This window comes from Polyodon spathula, chromosome 17 (assembly GCF_017654505.1).
Source record: "Polyodon spathula isolate WHYD16114869_AA chromosome 17, ASM1765450v1, whole genome shotgun sequence".
NCBI classification, from domain to species: domain Eukaryota; kingdom Metazoa; phylum Chordata; class Actinopteri; order Acipenseriformes; family Polyodontidae; genus Polyodon; species Polyodon spathula.
The window spans coordinates 3,948,472-3,970,997 of NC_054550.1; the positions used below are offsets into that span (position 1 = coordinate 3,948,472).

A 22,526-nucleotide genomic window follows, 5' to 3' on the forward strand; every position below is an offset into this window, starting at 1 on the left:
TGTTTTCTGTTTCGAGTACATTTTAAAAGTTATTTTTTACATTTAAACTTAGTAATCTTAGAATCGTAGAGAGTCTCAGCTGTTTATAAATGTATAATACAGTATACTTTCGAAGGATATTTGTCCTGATACACAAGACGAAAGTCACGTTATGTCAGTTAGACCTCAGACAGGTCAAATGTTTGCTGGAGCAAAAGGGTTAAGACTCACAGAAATCAATTATGTACCGTAACTTTTGTCACATTGCTAAAATCTTAAATAGTTTGTTTTTTTTTCCCCCGACAATGGCTTATAACCAAAAAATTTATTTCAGTGTGTGTTTACAGTGTCTGCTTTCACTCTCTGTCTCTAAGGGCTACAGTACATAAAGAGTTTTTCATTAGATTTTATGTCACAGTACCTCTAAGGACACTGTGCGGCCTTCCAGTTTTGGACGGTTCAAAGTTTTTTTGATCAAGAGGGACTGATCCGTCCGGGAGTCGTAGTTTCCTTGTTCCGATTCATCTATATATGCATCCTTTCCTCCGTCTGGGCAGAAACAGAGATCAGAGGCTGAAGTCAATTATTATTATAATTATATACAGATAAAGTAAATACTGTTGTATGTTATATATGTAACATACAAATAATACATAATATGTTTCTTGTGAAAGTTCACACCACCAAAATACACCCAAAATAACAACTTGTGAATTAATCAAAGGGCAATACGCCTTATTGTCATCATGGGAAGCCTCTAAAATACATATATATGCCCTGCATATTGGAGGTCCCACCCTTGTAACTGCTCTGATATAATACACCTAACAGCCAGCTCCTGAATTTAGATCCCTCGTATATTCTTGTCCAAACTCTTTTCCCCTACATTACCCAGACAACCATGACAGCTTCTTTGTAGCTTCAGTATGTCTTATTTGCATTGCATATTGTGATAAATATTGATGGATCTAAGCTCTTTAAGCCTCAGATTCTTCTGGCCAGATTTTGAGCTTGGTGTTTCTGGGCTCTCCGTTAGTTCTGATGCTATTATCATCGTATTAAAGAACAGATTGTTATTATGTCTATGAATTGATTCAGATGCAAAAATAAATAACTAATTACTTCTCTGCACTGGCCGATGTTCAATAATGAAGGCCATTTCAAGGTAATGATTTTTGTTATACCATGTCAGAATAAAATGCAACATAAGTCACGCATGTGTATATCAGTGTCCCCACAGGAGACTGATTTATGTTAAAAAATAAATAAATAAACAACAATCCACAAAAGAAAACATCTAGTTCTTAAGCACTATTATTCTGGAAGCACAGCATCAATGTCTAAACTGCGGGAAGATTCTGAATTTCATAATTACATTTCCATGCTTGGGGACAGTAATTTAGGATTGACAAATGACTAAACTGTTCCCAATCTAATTAAAAAAAAAAAAGGTTATTTTGCAAAGCGAGAACAGAGTGGCTTCAACATGCCAATCCTAACCAAAAATGCCTCATCTTAGCTGCAGACTTCTTTATATTCTCTTATAATGGCCTTCATTAGAACACTCTTACATTCTTTCCCACCCCAATGGCACAGCCATAAACAGAATATTGCTCTCTTTTTTATCGCCAATAAAACCTCACAGACATACCATTTACCATGGTTGTCTACTGCAGTAATTGGAAACTTTGTCTATCCTTCTATTTTTTACGAAATAAGCAATTTGCTGTGTTAAAAGTGAAAGGTCAGGGATGGCTGAACTAAGCTATTTCCAAGCTAAAGTGGAAAAAATGGGCGGCTGGCATTAGTATTTAAGTATTAACTATTTAAGGCACCATCATTTGTTGTAAGTAAATGGGTATGCATACATCTGAAGCCTAATTCAGAAACCTACCAAAGTTTCTTTGGGTTCCAATTGGATGAGAGGGAAAGTGTAAGGTTTCTTTGTACCTGAACCACAGTACCAACCTACTGGCTGGAGAATGAAACAGTTCTAAAACCTCCCATATCCCATATTGTTCAGTCAATAACTGATCTGACAGCAAAGACACAAGCTACTGCAGTATTAACAGGTCTTATCACTGCTGTGCGTTCCCTCTTCTCTGCACTAAAGCCACTTTAAAAGAGTATGTGAATCTGTGTTATGATCTGAACAATGGCAGATCTAAACACTTCTCCTTATCTCAATATTAATCACGCAGAAATATACATTCACAAAAATAACTCAAACATAAAACTGATATTAATTAAAAACCAAAAAAAAAAAAATAACTTTAGGCTTCACAGAGATTTGGAGCCTCCATGTTTCATAGCAACTTCTTCTGAATCAAAATCAATTTGCCTCAAACGAAAGACATTCTGGAAATTTAGTCGCGTAATGTAAAAGGCCAAACTGTGCTGCACAATCTCATTTGTATAAAACCGGCTTTGTAGGCCTGCAGAGCTGTCAGACTTGCAGAGAACCAAGCATTATTAAAAAGCCAATTATAACTACAGCTTGACAAACAAGTAAACATAAAGGATGGGGCTTGCATACAGTAAACAAGGCATCAGTCAATTTACTACTTGAATTTTAAATCCACATTGACCAGGAGTACTCAACTCCAGACCTGGGAATGCCACACCATTTGAAGTTCAATACTGTCCATAATTAAATAAGTACATACTTTAGGATCTTGTCAGAAGTTGAATTAGTTTAATTTAAGGACCTGTTCGGAACAAAGATCTGGACTGAAAGAGCTAAAGTTGCCTGATCTAGAAAGTGAGATCTCCATTATAAAGAAAATGTAATAGTCTTAAGAGCAACTTTCTAAATCAAGGATTAGTAAAAATGCATTGTCCACTAAATTCACACACACGCTGAAAACTGCCATTACACACGGGGGTGGGGGTGGGGGGAATCCCAAGCTGAATTTACTGAGGAAGTGAAATTTTTTAGATCAGCTTGTATATGCTAGACAGCATATGTCTACCTGCAAAGGTGTGGTTCTTAACAGTTTTCTTAATTATTGCTTGCCACCAAAATCATGTGACAAAGTGTGGGAATAACACAATCGAACACAGGTGAGAAAAGCCTATGCATGCAGGTTTAGAAACTAAACAAATGGGTTTCAAATAATACAGTTCAAATTATACCGGGGGCACATTGGGATTAGTCACCTGTGAAACAAGACAAAAAGATCCTGCATTCCTTGTTAATTTGAGCTTGGTTGCAATGGTTAAGGCTAGGACTACAGGTCACTGATGTATTTCTTAACTAAGACAAACTCAGCTTCTGTCATCCCAATATATATTATTTTATATCATTGTATAAAAATATTGAAACACTCTTTTTGCAAGACCTGTTTGTCTACAGATACTTTTAAGTGCAAACTGGTTAATTAAGAACACAACAATCTGAGATTCTGATTTAATGATGGTACGTTTTACCAGGGTTAATTAATAGAAATATGACAAACACCAATGGTGTTGTCCTTTAGTTGTCTGTCCCTTAATCAAACACATTATTGTGTTCATTTTGTACTGCAGTGTAAAAGTCCAGACAGGGGCCTTTCGTAAGCACCATTATGGGATGTACTATGATTCACCTGCTCTTGCATTACTGATTGAAGAGACCACTATTGAAAAGCATGATATTTCTTTACCTGAGGGTGGATGAGCATTGATATATACCTGCAGAATGATTTTGAGGTTTACAAAGTTAACAATGCACAGTAATCTCCTGGTGTCTCTGTGATTAACTCCAGTCTCACGAAGAAATGACCACAACAGATGTGAATAATTCGTACCATGCCTGACCGTCACCTAAAGAGAGTTATCAGACATGTGCCAGAACCACAGAACACTACAATCTGCCAAAAGACAAACAGTATGCAGTGTCATTAAAAGGCACGTCTCAATCATTTGCAATTTCAAATTGATCTTCCCTGTACTCAGAAGTGGACAGGGCTAAATCTGGAAGTGTTGAGATATGATTGCATCATACAGTACATGTCCCCTAACAGTACTACAAACATCCACTTAAATTAGCAGTGCCGTGACAAAGTTGTAAATATGAGGATGTGGATTAGCTCTGTCCCAAAGTTCAGATTCCAGATGCTGTTATATACTTTATGTCTTTATTACCGAATCAATATCTGATTCCTCTCAACCATGGTGTTAGTTGTCAGTAGCTGAATATTTCCCAATACACAGATTCGTCATGCTTTGTTGAACCACCTGATTTTGCTTTCTGCACTCTACTGCCTCACAGAATGAATATTAAACCCATCATATACTGGAACCGGTGCATGTGGCAGCTTACACTCTAACCTTGAGCCGCTGTGACAGCAGGGTGTGTGTCTATCCTGTCCTGCTCCAGCTGCAACACACTCTGTCACAGACACCTTGTTTTAAAAGGGGGGCATCATCCTTCCTTCCGTCTTGTTAATAGCATTAAACCCTCCAGGGGCACTGTGCTCACAGAAGTAGAAGGGTGACGCTGAACCATGTGAGAACATTAGAGTAAGGAACTCTTCATCTTGTAAAGGTCGACACATGTGCTGTGTCTGTGCAAAGGGCATGGAGCAATGCATTACCTGATCCACAGTCAAGCTGTCCCGGAAAACTGATCACAATCAAGCAGGCAATGCTGTATAATTGTGGTAGGACTGTCAAGTACCTCTTATGTAAGAGTTCAGGGGTCACAGCGGCTAAACTGAAGCATGCAAGTTAATGGAAGCTCAAAAAGTGATTGCATTTATTTTAAAGAAAGTCAAGTGCACAAACATTTTGGGTAGTGCTTCTATTGAAAAAAGTTTGTTTTTTTCCCTTGAGTTTCTTGTAGGTTTCAACCTTAGTATTCTAATTGAGCATTTAAAAGTTATGAATAATTGCATGCATCAAATCGAGACACAGACAGATAACAAATAAATAAATAAAAGAAATAAAACCACCACTTTCAGGTTATAGCTGGCAACCCTGATAACTGAGTGTACAAGGAAGCAATCTGATTTATCCATAACTATAAAACACTCAATGGTAGTGCCTATAGTTATATTAAAAGATTAAAAGAAACTACTACAGTAAAAAAGTTTTCTCTTGAAGACATTGATGATGGCATTCTAGTCCGAAAGGACATTCTAGTCATAACGTTTGACAAGGAACATTTATATTAGTATTATAGATGTCTTACTTAGTAAACTTATTCTAGAAGGTCTCATTTACAAGAGTAACCTTCTTCTAGGTATCTGTCCAATTATACAGTACATTCAAAACTAAAGCCTAGTGAGTAATTAATTATAGCACATTCCTCTTTATTCTCATTCTTTCCTTCTGTCTGTTGAGTGCTGCGATTATAACGCTGTGATTGCCCTGGGACTGACCTTTCTCACAGGAGATGTTGACGGAGGACGGCTCGGCGCTCTTCGTCTGCGGCTGGGTCTGACTGGGCTGGTGCAGGGACAGTTTGTTCAGATTCTGGGGGTGAGTCTGGCTCTGAGCCAGGCAGGGCATGCTTCTCCTGGACGGCCTCAGTGTCTTGTCTTTATATATTTCGCTGATACTCGTGTGCATGCCTGAGGAGAAGAAAAGAAAAACTATCCTCAACGGCTTGACGCTGACAGTGAATATTGTACATTTATGTTTGAGTGAATGAATAAAGTAGCATGTGAAGTTAAAGTTGTCGTTATCAATGTGTTTTTTTTTGTGTCAGACTATACTATGGTTTGTCTGATAGTAACATTGAATTCCATTTGTGCAGCTTGTATCACACTTCAGAGGTGTCTTCCAGGCCCAGCATGAAAATAAGACAGATCTCTCCTGAAAACAACGTTTTGACGTACTGTAAGGACATAGGAGTGTCAATGGTTCCTTTCTTTAACATCCCTCGGCACTAAACTGCTGGTATGTATACTGTAATGCCAGAAGGACGCTTGAGGTAACTGAGGCGAGGCTGTGGTTGTCTGTTCTCTTTATAACCTCATTACTAAATCCTCTAGCAGACTGCTGCAAAACAAACAAACGTTCAGAAATTACTGATTCTGATTGCAACCCAGTCCACTGTAAAGATCTGGGGCTGGCTGTAAAGCTCTTTTATTACAGTCATGGAGAGACACAGGTTCAAATCCAGGCTGCGTAATTCACATTCTTGCTTCTCAGTACCACCTACTGCAAATTTACAAGGCAGAAAACAAAATTCAAACATGTTTCACTTGACTTCCTTTTTTTTTTAGTATTGCCTCACATAAAGCATTACATTCTAAAAGCCCATTCCATAAACAATATGTCCGTAATGAATGATCTAATACCCAGTTACAGTCCAATATATTTTTCCCAGAAATATCCTTATAGCCTCTCTCTCCAGTTGTTAATTTCAGTAATAGCAGGCCAAATCCAGATTAATGCTTTATAATACCCCAGTATTAAATCCCATCCTCCCACATCTAATCTCATCTACTGATGATAATTATAATTTTTTTGGAACAGTGCTATACCCCAGTAGGCTTGTTAACCTTCACAGCATCTGCAGAACCAGAGCAGGAACAGAAATCCATGGAAAACAGTTTACCGGGATAATCCCCAAAGAAAACTATCCCTGGGATGTATTTAGCACTAATCTGTGGAGTATATTATTATATTCATATTAAATCACATGTTTTTATATACATATACTTGTTTTATCATCTTAACAGAGTGAATTGTTAGAACTGAAAGATGTTCAGAGTTTAGTAACAGGTTCCAGAAAACTAACATAGCAATTACTGGGTTTATATAAAAATTTCTTCATGACTTGAAGCTATGGTTTTGTAAGTTACAGTGGTCTTGACCTCAGCAAGCAACAGCATTATTAAGATATAAAAAAAATACCTTGTGTGTCTTATTGAAAGGATATTTTGCTTACAATCCCTTAATATTTCTTCTTTGGATGGAACAGCACTATAACTCTAACGATTAGTATACCAGTTTAATGCTTTTAACTCATGACATTACCCCCTAAAACCTCCCTGAAAACAATGCTGTGTGTGCATGTAACTTAACAGTCCACAAGTAAATGGGTCAGTGTCCTCTGGAGAACATAATTGGATTCCTATTGAAAGGGAAAAAATAAATGCACTGAAAAAGTCTTTAAAGCAAGAACATTTTGTTTGGGGAGCAAATTATTCCACAATACACAAATCAACAAAGAGCACTAGCGTACGAGTTCCCAAGATCCTCGATCCTTGTCAATAAGAAAGTGTGTTAAACATTGACCGTTATGATTTATGAGTGGAATATATTTTCCTGTGCTCTGTGACTGCATGAGACCTTGCTTCCAAATACTAGCAGAAACATCTCTACACAACTCTAGCAACTATACAGGACACCCCTTTTCCATGAAATACATAACACATGCCTTAAAAAATAAGTGACATTACCTAACCATTCCAGACTTGTCTCTATTAAACAAGTTAAACACAAGTTTTGCTTAGAACATTTCAATTTTCATGGCACTTCATATGCAGCACTTGCCAGTCGCCATGTAATATTACAAACTAAGTTTATCTCAGAAACGGGTGCAGATAATGTTTTACCTCCCATTCTGTGTGCAGTTGAGATGCACTGCTTTGAATCAAGCATTTAGCAAACACATGCTTCTCCCACCATGTCTCCCACTACTAACATTGTTAATAAATATCAGTTCCTCCACCCACCTTTGTAAAGATGACTACATTACCATGTTTTCTCAACCAGTACTTAGGAGTATGTGATGGATATTACAAATGAATATGCACATTGCCATACAGTACACCCCTCATGGAAAACAATTAATAAATTATATTATCTCACTGAATTAGTGTGATTGTTGCTTTGATAAAAAAAATGTGGGTTTAATGACAAAGGAGAGGAGTTGCATTAATTGAGCTGCAGCAGCTTAAAGCAACACATTATGAAATCGATTTTTTTTTAAAAATTCAGTCAACAGGCTGTTCTGATTTGTTTAGGCAATTAAACCAAGGCAGAATCATGTTAGAAAACGTCACAGTTATTATATGACTGCACTCGTCACAACTGGCATCAAACGCCCCCACGTAGATCTTCCATGACTGGTGTGTGGGTTGCAGCCGAGGGGTGACAGTTGGGTAGAAATACAGGGGTAATGTTTTTTTAGGTTGTGCTCTAGGGGCTGCCTAAATCAGCAAATTCAGCTTCTACCATAGGTTTTGCTATAAAGGCGATATTTTAGAATGAGGTAATCCTTTTCCAACATACTGCAGAATATTTAACATGTAAAGCTTACTGATACAGCAAAACATTTCTACAATTTCAAGAGTGCTGGCCAAACTTATTGCCTCTGCCACGTCAAATCAATCCTGCTTTAGTGCAGACCTTGTTCTACCACTTGTCTGAATTTATATAGTTCTATTACAAAGAAGTTCAGTAAATCTCCCAGACTGCAGGAATATTAACCTCAGTGGGATTGATACTGAGTAATACAGTAAGGCCACCACAGTTTAGATCACTATAATCAAGCCCTAATCCTCATTTGATGTTGCAAGTACTTTTGTTTGGTTCCATACTTTTTTGGTATACATTACTTGATAAATTAGCATTGGAAATAACAACAAGCTTTATAGAACAAAAACTCTTCAGGGTTTTTAACAATTTTTTTTAAGGAAAAAAGAAAAAAAAGGTAATCTTTGTACATCAGGAACCTGGATGCTGGCCAGTTCTTCAAAGACTCAAGCTTCAGAGTATTGTGCCTCAGAGTGTCTCACTAACTTCACTTCAGCACAGTCCATTGCAGGCCAGTTCTTTACATAACCCGCTGTATTATTCGTTTGCCTATTGATGGAACCGCGCTAGCGAAAGGCTTTGCCTGCCTTGTGGCACAGCCGCATAGCTATGCCATACGGATAGGGATGTATTCTGTTTAAAGCCCTCTTTGTTGTTGTTGTCAAAGAAGAATATGTAGTGTGGGAGAAAAAAAGCTATTCTTCTTTGATGCAAAACAAAAAGAAAAGAAACAAACAAAAAAGTTGAAGCGTTTCTTAACTTTACCACGTATTAGATCAGGGCTTCCCAACCCTGGTCCTGGGGACCCCATGTGTCATCTGGTTTTCATTCCAACTGAGCTCTCAATTACTTAATTAAACCCTTAACTGAACCAATAATTAGCTTAATTAGACCTTTTTACTTGTTTTCAGCTCTTTAATAATTGCAGATTTCAAGTTAGCTATAGTATTTCATAAGTAACTTGAACTCTGCAACTTTTTAGGAGCTGAGAACAATCAAAAAGTTGAACCGTTTCATAGCTTTACCACGTGTTAAGAGTATCAGAAAGAACTGTATCCTCCAATCAGAAAGCTCTGTTTCAGGGTGCACTACCGTGGAACATCCAGATAGAATGTCAAGCCTTAAAATGTAAGAATTCAAAGCACTGTTGACCTCCTGCATTTGTTCAAAAGCAACCACGAAATAAGATTAAATACCACAGACCAAGCTACAGTCAGCACGCTTGCACATCATTGTGATGAGGAGTCGACAGATATACAGACTTTGATCCAGGTTTAATTGGTGTCTGTGAAAGGCTGTATACAATACTGTGTTTGACACAATATATTGTGGATTGCTATAATTTGGAGCTGCAGGATTTTTTTTGTCAGTGCGTAGGGGACAGCTACAGAATATATGTTAAACTGGAGTACTGATTCTACTGCATAATGAGCACTGTGATCTCTTTTCAGCTTTTGAAATCCCTAATGAATAAGTATGAACCAGCTAAACTGATTTTTCTACCAAAACATCACATTACCCTCAACCAGCCAGAGACATCAAGAACAAAAGCCAAATTCTCCCAATTGCAGTAACTGGGAGATTAAGGTTTATTAAGCCCTACTCGCAAAGCTTTAACTCATGAATTGTAAAAAAAAAAATGATTAAAATTAAAATGTTTTCTACTCTTCCATTATTTTAAACAACAGCCGAGAAAAAATGTTATACCAAATATTTTATTAAACACACACCATGCTGAAAATTGATGCATTCACAAATGTGCTGATGCCCAGTTAACCTTGGAGGTGTTTGGTTTATTATATCTCAAACATTAGAACCGTAATTCCATTAAACTCAGTTACTTCGAAAGAAGTCATGAATCATCTACAAACCATTAAATTTGATGGTTCTTAGGTGATCTTTCTCCTGTAAAGGTCATGGTTGACTTAAACAGAAAAATACAGCAAAACAAAACTACTGGAAGTAATAAGCAACTACCTAATATAGTGTAGTTACTTGTAATATAGTAACAATGTAACAGCTAGGCTGATTGACTTGGACCCATACTATTGGCTGGTTATAAAATTGTCACATGCCACCATTGTAACGAAAATTTGACAGAAGATTTTATGTCCCTGTGGTTTGGAACATGCAGTTCCTACTGGTTACTTTATGGTATGTACAGCATTTGTTTTATAGACAGTAGGGGGGCCAAAGATTCTGTACTGTGAAAAATGTTCCATGGAGTGAAACTGGTACCCCTGCTCCAAGTGCCAAAGGAAATTATACTATGGAGGTTTCTCATAATAAGGCGGGTCGTTTTTCATAATCTTCTACTGTATACTGACAACACAAGCAGAGTGAGTGCATTGGGGAGCTGGGAATAAATCATCTCGATTCCTTTTCTATAGGACAGTCTTTCACTAGGGCTTCAACCAGTGATTTACATATTTTCAGTCTCTGGGGTTTTTGGTAGTGTTAACTGATGTGAGCTGTTCATTGTAATTGTCAATGAACAGAATGTGAAGTGCTGCTTTTTTGACGTCCTAAATAACAATCAGTGGTACTCTGATGCAGGAAGTTAAAAATCTTCATGGCATGAATTAAGTTAAAAATCTCCATGGCAACTGAAAAAATCTATTCTAAGAAATGCACAGCACGAGAAACAGAAGCATGACTGGAGTAGCATTTAACTCTGTAATGTCTGTAATGAGTGTCTGTTTGCACTGGGGCCCAAAACTATATAGTGTATTAACACTACAAGAACAGGTCTTATAAACAAGGGTATACTGTGCAACCAAGCAGTCATAAAATAGCTTTTCAAAAACGCACTAGAACATTTAGACTGCAGCATGTGATCTTCTGAGATCAAACACATCTCACTGAAATCTCCTGTGGGCAACCAAATTGTTTAGAAATGCACTGGCATGTTCTTTAACATCGTGAAGACAGGAGACCTTTGATTTTGAAACTAACATACCTGTACAGTGTCACGACCTTAGCTTTACATCACAGATAACCAGCAATCAAATCAGTATGCATTGCACACAAGGGCTTATACAGTATGCATTGCGCAAAGGGCTTATACAGTATGCTGGGTGCACAAAGGCTTTTCAAATTGGTTGCTTTTATCATGACATGAATGAAGCTGTAAAGAATCTACAAAAGCTTAAAACACAACTCAAAGCACAACCTAACCTCAGCCCTTTCTTTCGATAGCTCCATGTACTGGAAATTCATTTTAATACAACAAATTACAAATGTAAAGTGTCTAAATAACTCACAGTAGTTTAGACAGCAAAACCTTTTGAAAAACATTGCTGTATTTATTACCATGCATGAGGCTTACTGGAAGAGTCATATTTAATACTGCAGTGGAAAAAAAAAAACACTTGAATAGTCAATTTCACTGAACTTAGAGACGAAAGAAGCGGACTGTATTGCCTACAATTTACGCTTATTCATTTTTACTGCAGTAACAAACAGCTGTGCTGGTTTTCCACCTAGCTACTTTGAGTTTAAATGTGATCACTTAAATTCATCCTCCATCTAGCCGGGAGGAGAAAAGAAAGGATTGGCTATGGGGAGGCAGATAATGCTTCTGCCCTATACTTGAAGTACAGCAATGATGAAGACAAAATAAGCATTCAATAAGCCAGACCTCTCCTGAAACAAACAAGTCCATAACAATATCAGTGGGGGAAACCATGTCACGGGGGGGGGCAACAGCGCTATTTAATATGTATTTTTTCTTAATGATTATATATATATATATACAACTAGACCAGAAATAAACTCTGTATTTATAATATGAAGTTAAACTGCCTTTGCACTGCAGATCTCCTTCGTTGGTGTTCAGTACTGGAATGAGAGTAAAATAAAAAGGGTCCACCAATTTAAATATTAAACATATTCGGGCTGTTGTTGTAGCACTCTGCAACATCAGCGACAATCATGAACAGTCACTAAGTCTTGTTTTTCATCTAATACAAATTTATCCACCACGGGCTACTGCTTTACTGCAAAGTGTTGGTCTTGAGAGACTATTTTCTAATTATAAAAGCATCACGTAAAAATGATTTTTTAGATTGATAGTAAACATCTTGTTATATTTTGGCAGGGTTTTTATTTTTTGTAAACTGATGTAGATTGGTACCACAGTATAGTACATGGTGGATTTACAATTGGTTCTTTAATATTATCAAATATTTGACATATGTCATAAGTTATTCCTACTTGGCCTAAATTGAAACCCATAATGCACCAGGGCAGACGTCAAAGTTTTTCCTCTGTTTCCACTAGTTGCAGATCAATTGAAAATACACATCGTTCTTCATCCCTGGAGTGCTGAGAACATGGGAACTATGGCAGCACTCTTTGTTTTATTTTATTAGTCTTTACTTTTCCAAGGAATTGGAATCCCCCAGAAGAATTCATTGTCATATTAAAGTAATGGATGACAGCTTTATTGCTCTATAAAGCGCTAGCATTTGGTAAGCTTGCATCGACTGTACCATTAATGCAATTACGGGCTTACCCCAAGCTGGCAGTCTCTGTGCAGTAGTAAACAGGACTGTGAATTGATATAAATCCCTGACATCATGCCTGAGGCACACACTTTTATTGAATGCAACTTCTGAAACTCTTCACAGTAGAGTGGTTATACTGTGCCTCCCAGTAAAGTACTGGTTTCTATCCTACATTGTAAAACCCTGCCCTCCTCTTTGTTGATAACTCTTGGAATCTGCTGAACAATCTATAGAATATTACTTAAGATACCAAGGAACCTCCACACAATTCAGAGAGCTTAAAGCTATTTGGAGGTTTGTCTGGAGTTTTCTTTTTTATAATTTTAAGATACAATATGTCACACAAAGACAACAATAACAAAACAAAGACAACACAATGAATCGTTACACCCCTAAAGTATTTTATGGGAATTATTCAAGATTAAAATACATAATAATATGATGTATTTATTTATTTATACCCCAGTTATATTTCATGTTATAACACTGTGGCAAGGACGGCTTGTGGGTGATGTCAGAACAGGAAGTGAATGGATCCACACACCCAGTACTGCGAGTGACGCATGTATTTATTGCAAATAATAAACAAATAAACAGGTTTAAACAAATAAAACACTCTGTAAAAGAAAACAGCATGGCGGCCAAAACAGACAGACAAAAACAAGTATCACACTGGTCCAAATCCAACACGAGTAGCAATTGCTTCTATTTTATAATTTTTAGTTCTTACTTTTCTTTGACATCCACATCTCTCAACAGCCAACCTCGAGTGACACAAAGCTGCTTGTTTTTATACTGTGGCCAAGGGATTAACTGGTTATCAATTACCTAGTTTATCACTTGACCACATTCGGCACAGGCTTTCTCATACGCGTGGTCTACAGCCAGTTTATCAAGAATCACTTGCTGTTGACCAAGTATTCTCACGATTTTATCTGGATGGGGCATTTTAACCCCACCCAGGCTGTAAAACAACAAGAACAATAAAATAGTGTTTAAAACGAACACAAAACAGTTCATTTAAATCATAATAACCCTGATTATATCAAGCCAATTGCTTGTTTGCCCTTCCCTCTTACACAGTACAACAACGATTTCATGCTTGATCTAGCAGTGTTCTTTATTAATGTAGCAAAGAACAACATGTAGAAATGTACAGCTTGATCAAATTCAATTTCTTGGTCATTGCTTCTTCTATATAAGCAGATAAATATTTGCATTAATTGTATCCCCCAGCATAGACTGACTGGAATAGTGTGAACAGAGTTATATGGCTTTGGTCCAGCCTGCTGTTTTGGTTTGATCCAAATTATGATGAAATGTGCTGCATTTATTGTTGCTGTAACTGGTTTCAGCCCATACATATATATCAAACATTGATTGTGTTTTGGTGCAATTACAAAACTTCATGCATCCCAAATTTGAGCAATACAATATGCTAGAGGGCTGTGACTTTCTGCTAATGAGTTTTGCGGTAAATAACCTACCCCTACTACTTCTAGGAGTCCACATATTCCTGATTGGGTTGCCAGCCTGGATTCTTAATCTACAGTATGTTACGATTTCTTGTAAATAAAATGACATTCTCCAGAATGTAACTGATTCACTGACACTTAAAATATGTGAATAAGTATTTGCATAAGCATTAATGTTCTTTAGTGATTTTGTATTTCATTCTTCAATCAATAATGGAAGAAAATGCTAAAGCTGCTTAATGTTGCTGAAAAGGTCTTTAGCGGCTGTCTCCCTTCCAGTGTTTAGTGTCTACATTTTATCCCTGCCGTAGTATAATTGGATGATGCAGGTGATAACTCACTCCTTCCAAAAAGCTGTAACCAGAGCTCTGCATTCTAGGCATTTGTGCCGAACGCTACCTCATGAATTGCTATCTCCATGACCACTAAAGGAGTGCTAAATGCATGATACAGTTGTACCTGTATGACATTGCAAAGTGATATAATTGTTCAATTTGGTAAACAGAACTTAGACCGGCAAACCACAACTAGTTTTAAACGATGAACAGAACATTAAAAAAAAACAAAATGTTTCCTGAACACCTGTTACTACTCACTGTTATTCCTGACTGTCTTTGGCATAAAAGCACCACTGATTTCATCTTAATCACACTGTGCAATTTTCTGTTATGCAACCACAGAGGGTTCAGAACAGTGTTAAGCTTCAAACTTCAAAAGCACTGTCTCCTAGCAGCGGAAAGTTCCGAAACAAAAGATTGTGAGATAAAATAATAACAATCAAGAAGTTTTTATCTCCCTCCAGGCAATGGGAGAGATCTTCAAATTCTTTAGCCCTGTCTGTACCCCTTCTTTTAGCCCTGTACCCATCTCCCATTAAAAATAGAAGCCTGCCATCAGCTCTGAGTCGTGGAATTTATTCAGGCACAAGAAACCTTGTTGCAAATAAATTATACTCCCAATGCACCCCACTGCCACTGTTATAGTACAAAGCACTACTCCTGTAAGTAAGTTTACATTTTTTGTTATAGTAACTACTCTGATACAGATCTTCAAAGCACTTTTACTCATGTCTAACAAAGTAATAGACATGAGATGTAAACGTGAAACAGCATCATTTTTTTTTTTATATATTTGGGATTTTATTGGTTTAAACATCTGAAGAGCTGCTAGTTATCTACTTTTATAAACTCATTAAGCTTTGCAGGCTGACATGAGCAAGGTCTTACTCACTGAGCAAAGCTACGTTTGAAAACAATTTTAAAGGTTTGTTGTTCTTTCTTGCAATGTTTTGCTGTTATATTAAGACTCATTTTAGGTCCTGTATCAAATACTACTGTTGTCATATTAAAGCGGCTCCGTGTCCTTTGCAGCTTAAGCGAATGCGCATCGATGAAGCCTGACAGGTACAATTACTGTACAAAATCAGGATTTACCACATTACTCGTGAGAGGTCTAAGTGTTTCCCCAGCTCCCCTTAGTGGACAGCCCTGGGACGTTCACAGTAAACTCCAACATCATCGAGTCAATCCACAAATGCACAACGCTGCTGACGTGCAGGTTGCTGTCACTTAAACTAATACAGTGCTTAAAAAACAATCGCTGTTTGTGAGAATGTGCAAGCATCTTTAGCCTAATTCTTACAAGATTAAATGCAAGTGGCTACGCAAAGATGAATCTTGAAGTCAACAAACCATTGTGGGTTTTACTACAAGCTTTTCAAACCAGTCTTATTTAAACAAATAACACGCTCAGTTGCTCTAGCTAAGTCTGTATCAGCTCAAACTATGGAACAACACTGTATAGTATATCCACATGCATCTATTTTATATTCAGATATTATTTGAAACAGTGTCAGATGGTCAGTTTAAAAACTAAAACCGTTCAGAATCCTGACAGATGGCAACACTGATCTACCGCAAAGATATTAGTTGTTCACAAAGATAACCTTTTTTTTTTTTTTTTTTTTTTTTACTGCACAGACGTACTGCATGCTTTTAAATAGAACCTTGCTTGTCACCCATATAGTTGCTGTCTGCAGGTCAATATGTATACACAGGGACTCTCGACCTTCTGACAGTACCGGTATCCCATGTGAAACTGGAAGTAATAAAACTGGTTTATAAACATATCAATAGCAATCATTTTGAGCTTTGGAAATAATAGCATAGGATATGTGCAGAATACAAAGCAATGGAGGTAATGTACAGTCTATAACAAAGTCTCTGTATAGCTGGAATGCGACAGAAAATGATGTTAGCCAGAGGAAAACTGTTAAACGGTAGGTGTGATTTAATAACTGCATGCAACATACTGAAACTACCCACTATTATATAGAATATATGCGAAGCGTGTGTGTGCGCGTGTGTTTCTTGTGAAGCATTTACGCAGATCTACATTAAAATTAAGTTCTACCTTAAATTTGAACATGTATGTATTACTACTACAACTACTACTACTACTACTACTAATAAATAATAATAATAATAATAATAATAATAATAATAAATAATAATAATGTACGATAGTCTAGTCATAATGAAAGATCAGATAGATAACTTTGTTTATGAAAATACCCAGCTGATATGATACTGAAAGACGTCGCATATACTTTTTTGGAAGAGAATAGTCTTAGAACTCACGCGCCATATATATATATATATATATATATATATATATATATATATATATATATATATATATATATATATATATACATATATATTAAGCGGACGTAATACACTGCTTCTAGAAACTGAGCAAACCCAAAAGTTTAAAGAATTGCATTTTGTGCTAGAATTTGTTGCATAACGCGTTTTTAAGCAATCTTTAATGCAACTACTGCAACACTCCAACTTCAAGTACCGTTTAAGGATTGCACCACACAGAAAACTGAACGGGAACGCTACTTCTTGCATAACAAGCAGCCCTATGTACCGACTCAGACCCGCACTATAAATGGCATGTTACAATTCGGTCGTTTCACGTATAGCATACAAAACCTATTCCGAACTGACCTTTTTGATGCTTAAAGGACTGAATGGAACACGAGTGGTGCACCATCTTTGCGTTTTTTTAGCTCCTGGTTCACAATAATCCCTTTTTCATCAAGCCTAAACTGACAGTGTCGAAGACCTAAAGGACACACACTCAGCTCAGCTCCTCCCGCGTGGAATTCCAGGAGGATTCTGGAGCGCTGCGCAACCCGAGCACCTGCTTTTGCTAGCAGGATCTTCACGCCTTTGTCGTTGTCATGACGACGCACAGCAAGGACATTCCAGCTTCACACACCTCTTCGTGACCACTAGCACAATACTGATAGCTCCCTTAGTTCACCACGGTATTTTTGCACGGTGATTTTCCCTTTTACCTTGCCTTCACCATGGCTATGCTATGCGTTTACCATAGTTTACCCAGGTTTGTCATGTTTATTAATTTGCTTTACCCATACCTTGCTCTTCTTTACCATGCATACCTATGCTTTCACTATGTTTTATTACACTTTGCTGCGCTTGTAAACGTTTATAAGGGTAGGGATTTTGCAGAGTTACCAAAACAGGGTCTGCACTACATTAAAACTGCATTATTAGAATAGGATGCATCTCGCGACTCTAAAATCTAATGTTGAAGCTCTATGTCTGTTAAAATGGGTTTAATGTAAAGAGACAACCACGGTGTGTCAGATATAAATATCCCACCACGTTAGATCCACTTTTTGCATGATGTTATATTTTTGCCCAAACTCATATACTGCATAGCATAGTCTTTTTTTTGTTTTTTTTTTTTTTTTTTTTTTACAGAAGGTAAGTAGAACCCTATAGGGGTGCAATGCTTGTGTTTTTCTTTGCTGCCAGACTACACACACAGCAGTATTTTGAATCAGCAGATGTTTTTTTTTTTTTTTTAATTAAATTTAACGTTTAAAAAAAAATGGTTTGTTAATTGTCTATCGCTAACTGTGGCTATTAATTCACTGATTAAAAAAAAAAAAATCAATGTTTGCTTTTGTGCCCAAGTGAAAACCTCTTCAAAAACAAGACAAGTCCAGACATTGCCAAACCCAATGCCCTGAGGTTTGTTGCAATGGCAGACTTAGTCACTGGGGTTTGTTGCAATGGAAGACTTAGTCACATCTGCTTTAACCCTCTCTTAAACAGTGTTGGTGGCGTTTGTCAACATGCAGAATGCTGTGTCTCCAGCAGCAATGTAAAAGTGTATTATTTTTTTTTGAAGAATGGATTTACAAGCAATGCCCTAGACCTAGATTACCAAATAAACCAAATAATACAAATATCAAAACAACTGTGCTACTGCACTGTATAGCTAGAGCTGGTGATGAACTACACAACAATATAATTCACACGGTTTTCTCCAAGTTCCTGTCTGCCACATGTGATTCACTCATTTGTATAGATTGTCCCACAAGTGTCGATATAGAACAGCTGCACCCCCGTTTGTCACTTTCAGTCACAATGGGCAAGACAGCACGTCTGACAGAATTGGACAGTGGGCTGATTATAAGGGCTCAGTTAGTTGGACAGATTATGGATGTTTCACAAGGACTTGGTCATAAGCATTCAAATTTAACAGAACATTCTGGAGAACAGAACTGGCTGGTTAACACTCATTAATTAAGGAAGGCTCATGCATCCCTCCAGAACAGTTTAAACACCCTGTAGGACTTGATGCATTGAACCAGTATGCACCTGGCAGTTCCTGATAGTGGAGCACCATTCTGTTCTCATAAGTAACTGTCACCTTATGTTGAGGAGCAGATGTGATCATTGTTACTGCAGCTGAAGTGTGAAATAACTTTTAAATCGCATACTGAAGCATTTGAAGCCAAAATACAATTATCAGATACACCTGGGACAGAGATATGATGTCCATGGCCGTTGCTTGCTATGGAAAATAATAATCAGTTATATACAGTATACGTCAATCTTATTACACATTAAGGCATTCATGCATGCCACATTAGAACTGCTAACTATGTACAATAAAGTTACATACTAGTACAATCTATATGAAATTATATGAAACATTTTAATCCAGGTTCCTATAATGCTTGTGTTTTTTTTTTCTGTTTTTTTTTTTTTTTTTTATGAGCTTAGATTAGCCTATTGATTTTTCATTTTCTTTCTGTACTTACAAAGAAAAGAAAAATGCCTCTTCAATCAAAAATGCAATTCAATTGCTTTGGAGAGCAGTTTACAAGGGATATACACTGTTCAATCAATGCAGACCATTAACAGGATGGACCTGCAGCAGCCCACTGTTTCTGTGCAATAAGCAGAAGCTACTGTACAGTACAGATGGACCATTTCTATACTGACTGCTATTTCATATTCCATGGGATTCCATTAGAGCTGTTATCATCCTGCTTTATCATTGTCTGGAGCCTACTGTATACTGTGCTTTATGATTAGTGTCCTGTTACAAGGTCTGATGCCTCACATGTTAAGTCAATGTTACTGTTCCTGTTCATTTTTACAATGTTTGTAATCGCACTGACGTTATGTTGCTCCAGCTTTGAGGTTCAATCATCTTTCTCTATAGATGTCTCAGTTTGCAGTGAACTTTCTTGGAAATTCCTTGTTATTTGGTCTACTGTCTGTGTTTCCCGATTTACCACATGCGGCTGTTGTGAAAAACACATTCATCATAAAGCAATGAAACATGTGAAGACACCAAACTTCAAGATTCAAGGGCTCTCCCCCAAAGGGCACAGATATCAACAGATTCTAAAAGTGTTGTGGCATTAAATTCTTTAAAGATGATATACACTGTAGATTACAGCACCGTAATTGAAACTTAATCCCAATCCGTGGTTTATCCCAGAGTGAAGTAAAAATTGTTTTAAGCCATGCACACCAATCACATCCGCAACAACAATAATCACATTCTCCCCAAATCCTAGTTTTTGGAGTTGATGTACTCTTATCATAAGATCATCCATATCACACCAGCTAAGAAAGCTAGTCCTGTTTAGAGGATTCTCTGGTTTGGGATTTTATAGACATGAGATAACAATGAGCCTGAGGTGGTCTGGGTCTTGCCTTTGTAAAAGGGCTGGGTGAGAACCAGCGAAGTGGCACACCGCAAGCGAGCAGCCTAACCACTATGCTCGTCTGTATTCATGGCTTTAGAGATTTTAACCTCATCTCCGGGGACAGAATCTGTAAAGCAGTGTATCACACTGCCTGTTATACTCGTCCCACTCCTAACCCCATCTCTACCTTTAATTCCACAATCATGAAGAACTTATAGCTGTCTTCTAATGCACAACAGTAGAGAACATTCCTTGTAATAAAACAAGCCAAGTTCACACTCGCATCCTGTCATACTGACGGAAATAATACACTGAAATTACTGCTAGCCTCCCTCTGCTGTAGACCGTTGTTTATTATCTACTTAGAAGGTCATGCTAGGTTGGAACATATCTAAATTGTGGCGTTGTACAGCCAAGGCTTAATAAAAATAATCCTTTGCACCTCAGATACCCCGAAAAGTGTTGTTTATATTTAGCTGATAGGCAGAATTGTGGTAAAGGAAAGAATATTTTGTGCAATATTTTGGCTGTTGTATGTTTAGAGTAGAGTAGTTTCAAATTCCAGCTGTAACCCTGTTTTCCAGTAGCCTCTGGCTAAGAGAACACCCATCAGGAAGCAAGCAGAGTGTTCTTGTAGCGGAAGTGTTCTCTAAGACAGAGTTAGCCACAAGACACAATACAAATCAATAAATATGTATTACTTGTCAATAAGCCTGTGCATCAACATATGGAATGAACTGAATAAGTAAAAGAAAAGCAATAGTCAAGTTTTTGATAATAAACTATAATAATAAAGTAACAAACTAACGTTAACAAACTGTAAAACTAAATTAACACACCACCCACAAGCATGTTAAAAAATGCAGCAGCAACATAGAAGACATGCACACTATTTAACAGAATGGTGAAGCAACTCACCAGAATGGGAAACACCAAATTGTTGTCGGCGACTTGTGTCTGATTCAGGTTTTTTTTTAGAGCTCGAACAATTTCCAATATTTCTGTAGCAAGAGAAACAGCGGTTTCTGTTTACATGCATGTTTACATGGCATGTAAACAGTATTTGTCTACATGCCATTTTGTAACAGTGAGGTGCACTGGTGGAAATCAGAATACAAAACAAATCATCGATATGACAGGGGGGGTTCTGGAAAAATTGAATAAACCAATCAGAGTGCCTCAACACACTCTCGCGATGACAAGTCGCTTTTGAAAAGATTGAATAAACCTTTTTAATTTAAGTTTGATGATGACGAGTTATCAGATTACAAAACAGTACTCTACCCCGTTGTGAACAAATCCCTATCGGTGCCAAGAATGTGTTCTTTTAAGCTGGAGCATTTAAAATAGGGAAAATCAGTTTCACTACAAGGGTGTTCCCTTTGGCAAAGTGTTTTCTTAGGAGGTGTTCCTATACGTGGAGACTACTGTATTCATGAGGCATTTTTTGTACAGTCTGTGTGTATTTTGTCATTTCTTTATTCATTTCAAAATCAACATGGATGAGAGGTATTCTGCCAGAAAAGAAAATAATTTTCTACTTAATCTGAATAGAAACAGTTGGTGAAGAGAGGAGGCAAGCGCAAACAGATGCAGGGGGATATGTGAAGAAATAGAGCAGCATTGTAATGTCTGTGCTCAGTCTAGGGCATGTATAAAACATTCATTTGGACGGGTATCATGTGTCATTGTAGCAACTCAGCTGGAGAGCGGTAACACTCACTATTGATGTGACTGCAAGCTGGATAGTTGTTAAAATGGGCTTTATTAAAATGCTGCAAATACCCTTACTATATCAGGCCATTGTGGTTGAGGATCCAGTATGCAATCAATTTCATAGTGAAGCATCACTTGAATTAATACTCCAGACTCTAGTGGTCACTTGAAAGGATTACTGGGCTTTCTCCGACGAATCAAAGAGAAAAGAAGGTCTGGAAAACCATACAGCAAAATGGCAAGGGACTTGAAAGAATAATGATTTTGAACTACATGAAAAAAAGAAACATTACCAATCATCTGAAATGTGCCAACCTGCATAAAGAGTATTATTTGAGTGTAGTTTCCAAGTCAACACCAAAAACTGGACATCCCTTATACAAGTGACCCAAAGTAAAAGCACAGCAAAGTGTAGTAAAGCACAGTGAAAGCACGGTAAAGCACAAAGAGGCATGGTAGGTAAAGCATATTAACAAACACAGCAAACCAGGAAAAACTATGGTAACCATGGGAAAGCAAAAATACCATGCAAACATACTGTGGTAT

At 37.3% G+C, this 22,526-nt stretch overlaps 1 protein-coding gene across 2 annotated transcripts in view; it reads right to left on the reverse strand.

The window, feature by feature from the left end:
* The window catches only part of ano3 (anoctamin 3), a 68,520-nt gene that overhangs the window by 30,686 nt on the left and 15,308 nt on the right, over positions 1-22,526 (reverse strand). The window contains exons 1-3 of one of the 2 annotated variants that reach the window (XM_041276526.1): positions 17,230-17,403; positions 5,343-5,534; positions 401-528 (exon numbers count right to left, since the gene is read on the reverse strand). In XM_041276526.1, the coding sequence (XP_041132460.1) occupies positions 401-528; positions 5,343-5,534; positions 17,230-17,275 (366 nt within the window). In that variant the 5' untranslated portion in view covers positions 17,276-17,403. Of the gene's footprint in view, positions 1-400; positions 529-5,342; positions 5,535-17,229; positions 17,404-22,526 lie in introns of those variants that run through there. The other variant, XM_041276525.1, reaches the window with a different exon arrangement.